At 40.7% G+C, this 15,094-nt stretch overlaps 1 protein-coding gene across 2 annotated transcripts in view; it reads left to right on the forward strand.

The window, feature by feature from the left end:
• Positions 1-300: 300 nt before the first annotated feature.
• The window catches only part of DPP10 (dipeptidyl peptidase like 10), a 793,501-nt gene continuing 778,707 nt past the window's right edge, over positions 301-15,094 (forward strand). The window contains exon 1 of one of the 2 annotated variants that reach the window (XM_025277255.3): positions 301-1,010. In XM_025277255.3, coding sequence (XP_025133040.2) covers positions 939-1,010 — 72 coding nt within the window. In that variant the 5' untranslated portion in view covers positions 301-938. Of the gene's footprint in view, positions 1,011-1,130; positions 1,250-15,094 lie in introns of those variants that run through there. The other variant, XM_025277261.3, reaches the window with a different exon arrangement.

Raw genomic sequence — 15,094 nt, forward strand, 5'->3', positions numbered from 1 at the left:
AGAGACAGGGAGAAAAAAGTATGAGTACCAGAGTATCATTATTTTAATTCAACCTTTAGGAATTCCACTGGCATTATTAACCAACTAGCCGTGGAATCCAGGCTGGAGGCTAAAGGATCCCTGTCCATTGACTCAAATCAGAAGACCGGTCGTAATCAGTCTACGACAACCTCTTGGGTCCCGATAGGTGTTGGTGCCCGGGATGGGGCTCTCGACCGACAGTACCCCTCTGCCCCCTGGCTTCTCAGAGCGCTGGAGCATGCCCAGTGACAGCGCAGGAGCCACCGAGGGCTTTGCAAGAGCGCACTCCGCTTCTCCGGGTTTTAGCAGGAGCCCGCGGGGGGCGGGAGGGGGTGAGGGGACCCGCGGAGCCGGGCAGCCTCCGCCGCGCGTGTGGGGAGCTCGCGCCAGGCGCAGTGCTCTCGCCCGCTTTGCAGTTGCTCCAGAGATGCTGGCGCGCGGCTCCCGGCTGCTCCACCTGGCGCGCTGAGCTCGGCGCGGGGAGCCCCCGGGGGCTGGCGGGGGGCGCAGACTGCGGTAGAAGGCGAGCCGGGCTCCTCCGGGACTGCGAGACAACGCTCCAGCACTGTCAGGTGCCGCTCTCCAGCCGCTCGCCGCTCCGCTAACTTGTCAGTTGGTGGTGTCCGCTCTCCAAGGCTGTCTACGCTTTGGGGTGGTGGGGTGGTGGTGGGGGGCGGGGGGAGTGGGGAGTTAGAGGGTCTGCGGTGGCCGAAGGAGGGATCCTGCGAGGGGGAGCTTGCCTGGTGCCGCTCCTCTTCCCCTCCCCATCGCTCCCCTCCCCCCACCCCGTCGCTGCCGCTTTGCCTTCCGCCAATTCGGAGAGCATCGGGAGCCTGTGACATGCGATCCCTGCCAAGTGACGGTCCCCGAGTCTGAAGTGCCCGCGAGGAAGTGAGCGCCAACACGGGCCGCGGGCGATGACAGCCATGAAGCAGGAGCAACAGCCCACCCCAGGGGCCAGGGCGAGCCAGGCGCAGCCGGCGGACCAGGTGAGAGTTGGCAGCTGCGGCCAGGCCCTCCCAGGAAGGGAGACTCCAACCCGCGCTCCCCCCGCCCCTCCTCCAGGGCTCAGCTCCCACGCCTCCTTCTCCCCACCCACCCCCGCCCCAGTTCCAGGCTCTCCTCAGCTCATCCATGGACTCGGCACGAAGTTAGAGCCTCCGAGTGCGCTCCGGGGCCGGGCGAGAGGATGCGCAAGGTGGAGAGCCGCGGGGAAGTGGGCAGAGAGGTAAAGGAGGGGTGGCCTGGGCAACCCCTCGGGCCGGCCCCCGACGGAGGGAAGGTGGCCGGGGCCAAGAAATGGGGACCTCTTGGCTCCTATTGAAGCACGTTGGAGGAATTGCTGCTCTCCTGGAGGCTTCCACTTGCTGGGTTCGAACCCTGTTTTCACGTAGCTGAGACCAAAGCTTACCCGAGTAGGCAGATGACCTTTAGGCCATCAGAGTTCTTCCTTTCCTTTCTGTTTTCCTTTGAGGAGACCGGGACGGGGGTGGGGGTGAGGGACGCAAAATGGGGGAAGAGGGTGTACCACGCATCTGTTGTCTGCTTGGAACCGAGCTTGGAGCAAAAAGGCATGATTAGGTGGAACTGGGAAGATACTGGCTTTAGTGATTTGTTGAGTCCAGATGTGTTGTTTCTGCAGAAATGAGGGGGTGCGCTGTGCTGGCTGAGGGTAATTTTAGTCGGTTTTTCTGTCTTTCCTCTCTGGTCACCCCGTTTTGTTTCGGTCTTTAGGAATCTGTAGCATAACCTTACGGTGAATCTCCATCTCGTCTCTGTCCCTGGGTTGGGGTGACTCGTGAGTTCGGTGTCGTCTTTTCCCAAAGTTGGAGGGTCGGGAGCGCCGAGGTGCCCTGGCCGAGAGGAGGGAGGCTGTCACGTTTACTCATTTAGAGAGTCTGAACCAAGAGGGTTGTACTTAGGTCTGCGGATAACCACGGAGCTGGAGGATGGAGGCGCCGGGGTCCAGAGGTGGTCTCTTTGCCCCGAGTGCACTATTGAAGGCCTCTCAAAGCATTTCTGGCGGAGACACTTCGAGCTCGTTGCTAGAAGTGGATGAAGGGGGTGAAAACAGCGAGGCTACAGTAGGGCTCAGCTCTTCGCATATTTTAAGCATTGAGGAGTTAGTGAAGGGGAGCTGTCCGCTCATAGTGGTGGGAGGCAGAGGGGGCGACTCTAGGGCTGCCGTTATTAATGTTCTAGTCCTGGCTGTCGCTCCTGGCTAGTGGCCTCTCTTTCGCCCTTCCCCCCTCTTCTCATTTTGCTCACATATGTTTCACATAGGTGGTGAGGATTACTCAGACTTAAAGCCCCCTCCCTTTACTGAGATGGATGTTGCAGTTTTTATAAAGCACTTGTTTTCTTAAACCATTCTTTTTGCTCCTTACCCTGAGAAAAGTATGAAAATATTAAAACATGTGTATAACCTGTCCTTTCTCCTTGTATCTCTTTTCCCTGCTCCCTCCAGCACACATCACAAGGTAGCAACCCGTTAGCTGATTATAAAAATAATTTCAGGAGAGGAGCATGGATTTAACATCCTCTTTCAGGCTGACAGCTCTTAAATTTCATTAATAAGCCACTGAGCCTCTCTACTGCACTTGGAATGATACTACCAATAAGAATGATTAGTCAGGTGAGAGTCTCCACATGAAATCTTTACTCACTAACCTGTGACACCAGCTGGTTACTTGAGGCTCTGCAAACAGTTCAGTGATGGTGGAGGTGGGGAGGAAGAAGCAGAGGATACAGAAGCTGAAAATGTTTATGTAAATAGTGGACAAGCTGTATATCCACAGCAAAGCCTTTTTTCAGAACTAATCTGGTACTTAAAATTCACATGAAGACAGACTCAAGCTTGAATCCGTTGTTAGTGTGCATTTTTGCTTATGCTACTTCAAATAGTCAGGGAGTGGCCATTTGTAGAACTCTTGTTTTAATTGAGTTTTTTTAAGTGCCTTTCTGAGCACTGACATGATTTTACAATGTCAATGGTATGCATATTACACTTGAGCTAAAATGAAAGAGATTGATTTCTCAAGGGAAAGGAAAGGAAGACTGAAATATACATGGCAGCATCCCACTGGGAGTTTTCCAGGCAATCCCAGAAAATACCTATGTGTAGTCTATTCTTTGTCTAAAGCTTGACATACAAAATGATGAGCAGATGATGTGGACAATTGCTGTGATGGCTTAAACTATTTCTTTTAAGATTCTAGGTTTTATTAATAGTATTAGTCATTGTGATTTAATTCTGCAGTTGTTAGGTAACTCTCATGTGGCCCCAGATATAATACCTCCATATAGACAAGATCGATTGTTCAAGTTTCTGTGATATTTCTGAAAAAAAAAAAAAAAAAAAGATTCACAAAATTAAAAATGTGGCTTTATGAAATCCTACTTAATGGTTTAATAGGGGGTGTGTTCCAGTAAGTCACTTGCTAGGTGTTGATTTTGAGTGATTTAAGCTTTTGAATATTGCCAGAAAGGTCTTTTGCTTTTTGTGGTAGTGATTATTATGAAACCTCAAAGATGCCTTGTCCAGAGGCCATCAAACACTCATTTCCACAAACAGCATCATGGAAGACCAGAGTCTTTCTTTTCCGTGAGATGGTTATGAACCGCAGAATTTGATTGTTGTTGTGGCCTTTTAGAGAGTTCGACATCCCTGTTTCACCTTATCTACTACTGTCTTCTAGCATAGGGTGCCATGACCAGAGGTAGCCCTTCCTCTGGGAGCAGCTACAACAAGAGTAACAGGGACCGCATATTTTTATTACTGTTCTGAATCATTGGAGATATTTTCATCATCTCAGTAGTCTTGCCTTTAAAGCTTCATTGATTAAATAAATGTTTACAACAGTTACTTCTGTTGTTTTTATAACACTTCACATTTACAAAATGTCTAAAAATAAATGCTTAGCTGTGGGTAGAAGCAGTCATTCCCACTTAACGTAATCAATATCCATTTTACATCAGGGAATACATAATCTTGAGTGGCTAGTTGTAACTTATTATTAGATTTGGAAATCACTTCCTGTGTGCTTGCCATGTGCTGAGAACTGTCCTCTGGGTTGATAAGGTAACACTCACTGAATGCATTTTTCTACTTGATCCTCAAAGCTGACAATTTTTAAGTTAGGTCTTGTTATTATTCCTAGTTTAGGGATGAGAACAGAGAATTCTCTCAAGTAACTAAACAACTTGATCAACCTTGTCTTCATAAGTGGTACAGATAAGACATAGTCCTAGTCTATGGCAGTTAAAAAAATAAGCTCTTTTAACTGTAAAGCTCCATCTTCTAACCTTTACACAATTACAGTTCAACACCCTTCTACTGGCATAATGCAGAAGAATTGCAAATATTACGTATGCATGTGTACAAATTTACTTTGAATATAAAATAGGTAGAGATTTTGTTTAACTCTTCAACTGTAAATGTAAATAATAAATCTTGAAATTAAAAAATTAGGTTAGTATCTCTTAAAATAATATAAAACCAGGTATATCCTGATAAGTACATAGGAACTTAAAAAAAAATATTTCTATCATTTGCCCTTGGTAGTGGTAAGACTTTCAAGGCTTCTTAAACATACCTTTTTATAGTTAGACCTGGTTTAGGATTTGCTCAGGTTGCCACCAGGTGGCACCCTTCTGCTGAGTCCAATGGGTAAAAATATTTCCTAAAATGTTTGACAGGTCTCTCAGCTCCAAAAAACCAAACCCAACAACAAAAAAGCAAACAAACAAACAAAAAAATTAAACAAGAAAAAAAAGATAACCTTATTTACTGAAGTATGACTAAAAAGTGTATTTTTATAAACAACTGTTTGGCTGCAGAGGCAGCATTAGTTATGCATAAAAAATCAAAAACAGTAAAACTCATTCTAGTAGAAATCCACTCTCTTACTCTCTTACATAACAGCCTATTAATGAAATAGTTCATGAACAAAATTGGGGTTAAATAGATAATACGTAAAATGCCTTTTGTAAAATATTAGGGTACTTTTGACTTTTAGGTGATATTAACCTAAAGTTTTCACAAAGAAATTAGGATCTAGTATTTTTACTTCCACTTTGGTCAACAAACCTGATTAAAAATTTCAAATGAATACTTAATGAATTCATAAAAAAGTTATTCTTCTCTAATACATAAACATGTCATAATTTAGTTTATATTGTTTTTAACACAGAACGTCAAAGAAAGCTTTTAGAAATCATGTTAAGAAACTTTAATAGAAAATGTATTACTTCTCAACATTCAATATAAAATACATAGTATCTTATTGGTGGAAGAATTCTGTATCATTTGGTTATAAAAGACATTTGATACAGGTGCTATGTAGAAGTTTTTATAACTTGTTGTTCAGTCACCAAGTTATATCTGACTCTTTGTGACCCCATGGACTGCAGCATGCCAGGCCTCTCTGTCTCTCACCATCTCCCGGAGTTTGCCCAAGTTCATGTCCATTGAATCAGTGATGCCATCCATAACTTAGGAGATATATACATCCTAAAGTGAAAGAAAGAAAGTGAAGTCGCTCAGTCGTGTCCGACTCTTTGTGACCCCATGGACACCAGGCTCTTCCGTCCATGGGATTTTCTAGGCAAGAGTACTGGAGTGGGTTGCCATTTCCTTCTCCAGGGAATCTTCCTGACCCAGGGATCGAACCCAGGCCTCCCACATTGTAGACAGACGCTTTACCATCTGAGCCACCAGGGAAGTCCTATCATCCCTTAATTTATTATTACATATATTATATATATATGTCTTACTACAAATATGTACAACATTTTATCTGCTGAGTTTAGAACACACCACAAAACATTCCTAGCTTATAAGCTTCTGATCTCTCTGTTTATTTGAAAGACTGAGCATATTGCACATTTAAGAAAGATTAAAGTATATAAAAACAAGTTAAATAAAATTGTATTATTAATGAAGAGCGTTATATTGGAAACAAAACACTAGAACCAATTTCTCCAAGTCTAAGTAAAATTAAAATTATTTCCAAACTTTGGTTTCTTGGACCATTTATGATTATATTATGTTTTAGACTTTTAGTACTTATAGACATATTTTAAATTTATTTATAGGTTATCATGTAGCATGCATGGCATGCTGAGTTCCTTCAGCTGTGTCCAACTCTTTGCGACCCTGTGGACTGACTATAGCCCTCCAGGCTCCTCTGTCCATGGGATTCTCCAGGCAAGAATACTGGAGTGGGTTGCCATGCCCTCCTCCAGGGAACCTTCCCAACCCAGGGATTGAACCTAAATCTTGTATCTCCTGCATTGTGGGCTGGTTCTTTACCATTAGCACTGCCACAAAGCTAGAATGCTGCAACTAGGACTGTGAGTTTTTGTGCCATCAACCGGAGTATTTATTTACCACTGTCTATATATTATGCACTGGAAAACTCAGATTCAAATTCATATCTCAGCTCTGATAGTCATTGCTGTGTTTTGGGTAGCAAGATAAGTCATTTTCTGTATTTCATCTGTGAATGGAGGTGGCTATAGATCCTATACCTGATTGTTGTAAGGACTGAATGAAATAATAAGTAAAAGCTTTTGAAAAATGCTTATCTCATACAAAGTGCTTTCATTACATGTATAGTTTGGGAACAGGAACCCAGGGAGGAAGAAACTTAGAGGATCATTGAGTCACGTACAGCTGCTATATCATTTTAGTATTTTCCAGAATATTGCATTAATTAGTACACATATGTATGTGATTACATATGAGTTTTCACATGCATAAAAATATTTTAATGATGTAGTAAATATTATTGAGTTAGGCATTGAGTTGGCAGAAATGCAGACTTTACAATATTCCATAACATCCTTATTTCCACTCAATGAAAACTCACTTCTCTACCAAAATTGAAAAAGACACATGTACCCAAATTTTCATTGCAGCTCTGTTAACAATACCTAGGACATGGAAGCAACCTAGATGTCTATTGACAGATGAATGGATAAAGAAGCTATGGTACATATATACAGTGGAATATTACTCAGCCATAAAAAGGAACACATTTGAGTCAGTCCTAATGAGGTGGATGAACCTAAAGCCTATTTTACAGAGTGAAGTAAGTCAGAAAGAGAAAAGCTATTATTGTATATTAGTGCATATATATATATATAGAATCTAGAAAGAGGGTACTGATGAACCTATTTGCAAGGCAGCAGTGGAGACACAGACATTGAGAACAGACTTATGAACATGACTTGGGTGGGGTGGGCTGTATAGAGTTACATGGAAACATACATTACCATATGTATAATAGATAGCCAATGGGAATGTGCTGTATGAATCAGGAAACTCAAACCAGGACTCAGTAATAACCTAGAGGAGTGGGATGGTGGGGGGAGGTAGAAGGTATGTTCAATTGGGAGGGGACATAGGTAAACCTATGGCTGATTCATGTTGATGTTTGGTAGAAACCAATGCAATACTATAAGGCAGTTATCCTTCAAATAAAATTAAACAAACAAAAATGTAAAAAAGCCTCACTTCTTTACTGTCCTACTCTATAAGAGGCCATGCTAAAAGTAAACATTGGTTAAGTCTCACTGCTGCTGCTGCTGCTGCTGCTAAGTCACATCAGTTGTGTCCGACTCTGTGCAACCCCATAGATGGCAGCCCACCAGGCTCGTCCATCCCTGGGATTCTCCAGGCAAGAACACTGGAGTGGATTGCCATTTCCTTCTCCAAGGAATTAGCTGCTGAACATGCATATTATTTTCAATGTACTTATATTGGTAGTAAGCATGGAGAAAGAGAAAAGAGGGGTGTGGCTTACAGAAATATCTCAGGAGATGAGATTTTAGTTTTGGAACAGGAAAATGTGCATCGCAAGTGGAGTCCCCTGAGGAGCCCAGGGTGGGTGTGCCTACTATCATTGGGAGTGAGACTAAGTAACCCAGTATTGGGCTCAGATAATTTGAAATATTTTTACACACACTTTTTTTTTTTAACAGCTATTCCATTGCAATATTTAAATATACACAACATTTTTGATGTCTGACTATTAAAGTTACCTCCATGTATTTTCATACTTGCTGAGTGACTCTGTGGGTTCTAATCAAGTTAATATCTTACTGAAACATTTTAATGGGGATATGTACTAAAATATGTGTCAACCAGGAAAGGGTGGAGCTCTCCCTACTTGAAGACCTCTAAAAGCTTCCAAAAGAGCAAAAATAAATAGTGGAGGAAACATAAACTTCTTCATAAACACATTTTCATGTAAAGTTAGAAATACTTCAGCGAAAAGTGTATGCTGCCTCTCCTTGAGAAGTCATATAGTTCAGTACTGATTATTTCCAGCTCAGTCTTGTGTTAAAATTTGTACTTGACCTGGTCTACAAGCTTTTTGGCAATAGCCAACCTCTGTTTACTTTTCTCCATCTAGACAACACATGTTTTCCAAGGCTTTTAAAATGTGTACCTACCATTCCCCTATCTGGTAGATATTCTTTTTTTTTTTTTTTTTTTGATATTCTTATCATTTATTATGTATTCACTAAAAGAAGGCTTGTCATTTCCAGGATAAGAGAGGAAGCTGGGGAGTAGGCTCAGTGGGGAGAATGGGACATTTAAGAGAGACTTCATCTATTATTCATTCATTGTCCTTAAACTGCCCTAAATTCCTAAGGTTTCAGACATACTTGTATGTGATGGTAAATATAATACCCAGCCGCCAGACCAAATGCAGAAAACTGGCTTCTATCCGAAGCTGATAGAAAAAAGATTTTATTTCAAACTGTAATTGATGTTAACAGCACTCTTGGTAATGTCTTCTACATAATAGAAAATGATTTTCATTTTCTTTTCAAGTTTGTTCATCCCATGGTTTATTTCAGAATTGTTAAAGCATTAATAATTTTTAAACCAATTTGCAGATAATATGCTTTTTCCCACTAACCAGAACAGCATCTTCTGCAATATATTTTGGAATTGCCAAATGATTCTCAGATTAATTATATTTTGGAGAAGAAGGTGGCATGATGTAGGGTTGAAAACAGAGTCCAACAGATTTCAGACTGAATCTTTCTTTTGCCATTTGCTGTGCAATGTAGAGCAAATGATTTAACCCCTCTGAAACCTGTTCTTCTCTTTAAAGGAAGGGGATGGGGAGAAAGTGGCAAGGATTAGTGACAATCCATGTGAAGAGGCTTGTTTAACTTCTGTCCCTGGGTAAAACTTAGGGCGTATTGGGTTGGCCAGAAAGTTTGTTCAGGTTTTCTGGTAACAGCTTATGGAAAAGCCTAAATGAACTTTGCTGGTCAACTCCATATTTTTATTCTTATTGTTACTATGTGTCTAAATTATCTGAGAAGATTATTGTGTTTTTTTGCAAGGGTAATTTTGTATTTACATTAATGAAAATACTAAACTTGATGAAAGTGAAAGAGGAGAGTAAAAAAGTTGGCTTAAAGCTCAACATTCAGAAAACAAAGATCATGGCATCTGGTCCCATCACTTCATGGGAAATAGATGGGGAAACAGTGGAAACAGTGTCAGATTTTATTTTTTTGGGCTCCAAAATCACTGCAGATGGTGATTGCAGCCATGAAATTAAAAGACGCTTACTCCTTGGAAGGAAAGTTATGTCCAACCTAGATAGCATTTTCAAAAACAGAGACATCACTTTGCCAACAAAGGTCTGTCTAGTCAAGGCTATGGTTTTTCCTGTGGTCATGTATGGATGTGAGAGTTGGACTGTGAAGAAGGCTGAGCACTGAAGAATTGATGCTTTTGAACTGTGGTGTTGGAGAAGACTCTTGAGAGTCCCTTGGACTGCAAAGAGATCCAACCAGTCCATTCTGAAAGAGATCAGCCCTGGGATTTCTTTGGAAGGACTGATGCTAAAGCTGAAACTCCAGTACTTTGGCCACCTCATGCGAAGAGTTGACTCATTGGAAAAGACTCTGATGCTGGGAGGGATTGGGGGCAAGAGGAGAGGGGGATGACAGAGGATGACATGGCTGGATGGCATCACTGATTCGATGGACGTGAGTCTGAGTGAACTCCGGGGTTGGTGATGGACAGGGAGGCCTGGCGTGCTGCAATTCATGGGGTCGCAAAGAGTCGGACATGACTGAGCGACTGAACTGAACTGAACTGAAGCATATGTGTGTGTGTGTGTGTGTGTGTGTGTGTGTGTGTGTACATTACCATGGGCTTCCCAGGTGGCTCATGGGTAAAGAATCCACCTGCAATGCAGGAGGTGTGGGTTTGATTCCTAGGTAGGGAAGATTGCCTGGAAGAGGGAATGGCATCCTATTCCAGTATTCTTGCCTAGAGAATCCCATGGACAGAAGAGCTTGGTGGGCTCTATTCCATAGGGTCATACACACACTCACACAAATGATCTTAATATGCTAAGTAGTTACAGTTAATTTATTATAAGGCATTCAGTAAAAATTTATAACAACCTGACTGATTTGTACTATTTTCAGGTGCTAAACTGTTTAGGATCTTCTTTGAAGTGATCATGGTTTAATATTCTCTTTCCAGAAGTTTGGTTTCCAGAAATGACTGAATTTCCTTAGAAATTCTTTGCATGTGGGAACTGATGATATGTTGAGTTGAAATTTAAGAAAAGTGTATAATCAAAACTGACTTCAGATCTGGAAGAGCCAAATCAAGTCATCTATATATTCTCCAGCCAAGTTGTATGTTATCTGACTTGAATATTATTGTAATTTATCATACTTATCGATTTTTCTCAGGTCAGTGCAAAAACCTATGTATCAGGTTACAAGACAGCAAATGAAGAAAAGTGAGGAAACAAGCCATTTTTATTATCTTTATCCCCAACCGTCTTTTAAGATCTAAATACAGATTCGATTTTTTTCTTCTGTATGAAAGTCTCTGCTCTGAAAACCTAAATATGACAAATCTGAGGTATATTATTGAGAACCTGAATGGAAAGCTTTCCTGCAATTTATTTTCAAATAATGAGCCAGAGAGACCACTCAAAGTTGCATTAATAAGGCTTATACAAGGTAGAAACAGGCCTTTTCTGTTATTGATATGTGGTTTTAGTTTTTGCAAGAGTAATGGAGTAAGTGAAAATTCTGATACTCATGATTCCATTAATCACATCTCACCTCCAGGAAAGGTTTTAATATGTGTTAATGAATGCAAGACATGGATTTTTTTTTTTCATTTCACATATTTTGAAACAAATGCTAGAACTTTCTTTTTTTTTTTTTTTAACAAAACAACCCTTTAAATCAGTGTTTTATGAACTTGCATGATTCTTCTCACTTAGACACAGAATACAGGATTAGGAATCAAGATACCTTTGGAATAGAGGTCAAAACTATCTTTTCACAAAGAAAAATCTGAAATTCATGAAGAATGTCTCAAATGTAGAAATAGGTCATTTGTTTGGCTAGGTTGGCGTGTAATTTACATTTCCTGGGATTTATGAATTTATGAATAGATTTTCTATCTACTCCATTAGCTTTTAGAGATTTTAAGGGAAAAGACTGTGCATTTCACTGTTTGTTTCTTCTTAGAGTACTATAAAGAGTGTTTATAAGATATAAAGAAAGCATATTTTGAAGGTATATTCAGCATCTTCATAAAGTTGTTCCTTTTCCCTGATCCTATGAATTAAGTGGTTTTCATTTCTTGACAAGTCATGTTGGCAGTGATAGATAGGTGTGAATTGAACCTGGAGCTGAAATGAAGAAACTCACCCTCATATTATTATTGCAAATGGGATTTACCCAACATTAGTGCCAGAGTGGCATTATGGGTGGTTTCTTTTGCATCTGTCACTCCTTACAAATGTCTGTTTGCACACAGAATCAGAGCTTGTTATGTTACAGGATGGTCCCTTTGATTTCCTGTGTTTCCCTTTGCATCTGTGCCATCTCTAAATCCAAATCCAGTTTTTTCTGCCTTTCTGTATTTCTGAGATCCAGTTTCTTTCCAAGACTGATTCCTTGAGTCTAGACAACTGCAATGTCCATAGTGACCTTGCTTTTCCAGATTCTTCCATCAAATAGCCATAAAGTTATCGATGATAACATTTTGAGAAACTCTTCTTGTCTTTTTTTTCAAATCAGGAGACAGTCAATGTAGAGGTGAGTGTCCTGTTTCAGATCACACCATTGGTTAGAATCGGAAGCAATACTTGATTTGGGGTCTTTTACTTATGTGCATTTTTCATGTGTCATGCCAGCAGAGTCAGCTATTGATATAGAGTCTCTGGTGATTTTTTTGGTGGCACAAACACCTTCCTTAGCATTTGACATCAGAGTAAAATTTGTTTTTTAAATTAATGTTCTTAAAGGCTTTGAATCTGTAGGTAAAACTCTTGATATTTCTTGGTTTCTCCATTGTGATGTGCTGGTTCTAGGCCAGTGGTCTTTAGACTCTTGGCACCTGGCCACAAAACCATGGAACCACATAAGCATCTTCTCCAACTAGCTGTGGCAAGAGAGCACCCCAATGCCATAAAGCCATCATGAAAATAAGCTGTGAGGTGCACCGTTCCAAGGAAATGATAGCAACTCTCACCATATGCGAAGACATGGGCATTCTTAGACCTCTCCTCTTCTCCTCAGCATAAAAGAGGACCCATTGATCTTTACACTCAGCACTTGAAATTGCAATTCAATGATGAATAGACAAGTGATTGGATGAGTCCCTTCTTGTGAATGGAGGGATGCACCCAGGTGCTCTAGAAAGCATCAAGGTGAATTTTAGAGCTTTCTTTGGAAGTTAGTAGAAATAACAGGCTTCTGATTTGCTGGAGTTCTTGGAAAACAGAACCATTTCTAGAGGATGTAGTAATTTTGTCAGTGTCTCAAGTTTCAGTACTAGATCAGAGGAACTTTTATATGCTAAATATATAGGAAGTAGTTTTGACATGTGAACTACTTTGAACCAGTTTGACAAGTAGTTTTGTGTGAACATTCACACAAAATTCTTGTTAGTGGAAAGAACAATGGCTTTCTATTCATTTGATGATGTCATGCATGCTCATCTTTGTGACCCCATGACTATAGCCCACCAGGCTCCTCTCCATGGGATTCTCCAGGCAGGAAAACTACAGCAGGTTGCCATTTCCTCCTTCAGGGGATCTTCCCAACCCAGGGATAGAACCCACATCTCTCCTGCATTAGCAGGTGGGTTCTTTACCACAGAGCCATCTGGGAAGTTGCAACCTCAGTTTAAACTCTACTAACTAGTTTGAGCAAGTTACCTAGTCTCTTTCTGAATTTAATATTTCATCTGAAAATGGTATGATGCTTACCTTGCTGAATTGTTCTGAAGATTAGCAATGAGATAGGTTTATTAATCAGGGGATGATGAAAATGGCTGTGCTTGTATTGTTGTTAATGTATATTGGGTGCTGGAGAAGACTCTTGAGAGTTCCTTGGACAGCAAGGAGATCAAACCAGTCCATCCTAAAGGAAATCAGCTCTGAATATTCATTGGAAGGATGGGTGCTGAAGCTCCAATACTTTGGCCACCTGATGTGAAAAGCCAACTCTGGAAAAGATCCTGATGCTGGAAAAGATTGAGGGCAGGAGGAGAAGGGGGTGACAGAGGATGAGATGGTTGGATGGCATCATCGACTCAATGGACATGACTGAGAGTAAACTCCGGGAGACAGAGGAGGACAGGGAAACCTGGTGTGCTGCAGTTTATGGTGTTACAAAGAGCTGGACATGACCGAGTGTTGAACAACAACAACTACCAGAGAGAGGCAAAGGGATGGGGCGTCAGGCTTCCCATGGATTGGAGGCTCTGGCTTCATCTTTTTTCTCTGTTACTTGGACTAAACTTCAGAGCACATTTAATATTGAGACTTTTTTTTTTGACATGGAGATTATATGGGTTCAACTTGGCTCCAAAGCAAAGATGGATTAGGTGTTGGTTTGGTTAGTAAAATATCCATTTATTTTTAGATTCTTTATAAATGCAGAAAAATCAACAATGTTTGCATTCTAAAGGTGAAGAACTGAGTATGGATTTGCCTTTCCTGATTTTTTCCCCTCCATTCCATGGTTAAAAATCCTACTCATGCTTATGATACATTCTACATTTGGAATGTTGTTTAATTCCTATTCAGAGCTGAGAGCTGTAATGGCGAATCTAAAAAAACTAATATAGAATCACAGATGGTGCAAATATTTGAAAATAGGTAAATACAATCTAGGATTAGCTGTTTGGGCTCAGAAATGTCAGCTTCATATTGCTTATTGGTCACACAAGACAGTTTTAGTTAAGGGGAAATCTAGGACAAAAGCATCATGGTATAAAATTTCTGGTTTGGAGCTATGCAGTATAACAAGCCCATGATTATTACATAAACTCCAGAATGAGTCTCTGTAACTAAAAAAGGTGTTTTAGACAGGTCATAAAGTACCAAGAGGTTATATATATGATAAAAATTAAGTAAATATGATAGCATAGAACTGCTATCATTAATATCTGCTAAATTACATTTAAAGCCAATTTTTGAGGAGAAAATATCCATTCGTATAGAAATGCTGCAGTTTCATATTACATGACCTGAGCATGGGAACTACTAGATTGCCAGCATAAAATCTGTGGATGGCAGTTATTAGTAGTAAGTGTTGTGTGTCCCTATTTCTGACTGAGAGTTTTAAGCAATATAATTTGTTTTTCTTTCACTTTTTTCCCCTGTTACAGATAAGATTCTTTTAAAAGTTTCTTAGAACTAACTATGGTGATTGTGTTACCTGATTAACTGACAAGACAACTGAGAATGATATAGGCTAACTTGTTAAAGGTCGTAACCACTGATGAATTTAGAAACCAGAGTAGTTTAGTAATTAGAGGTCCTCTCTTCCAGTTTGGGAGTTGGTAGGTGACTCACTCAATCATGGGATCATAGAAGCCATGTCTGGTTGTCTGTGTTGTTGTCAGATGAAGTAAAAGTGGGTGAGAATTAATGGGAAGGTTCCAGCTGGTTTAGGTTTTTTTCTTTTACTTTAATTTTTTTTCTAGGCAGTAAGTTTAATAAGATTAAATCTATTATATATTGATCCTATCTGGAAGCATCAAGGAGCA

This window comes from Bubalus bubalis, chromosome 2 (assembly GCF_019923935.1).
Source record: "Bubalus bubalis isolate 160015118507 breed Murrah chromosome 2, NDDB_SH_1, whole genome shotgun sequence".
Classification (NCBI taxonomy): domain Eukaryota; kingdom Metazoa; phylum Chordata; class Mammalia; order Artiodactyla; family Bovidae; genus Bubalus; species Bubalus bubalis.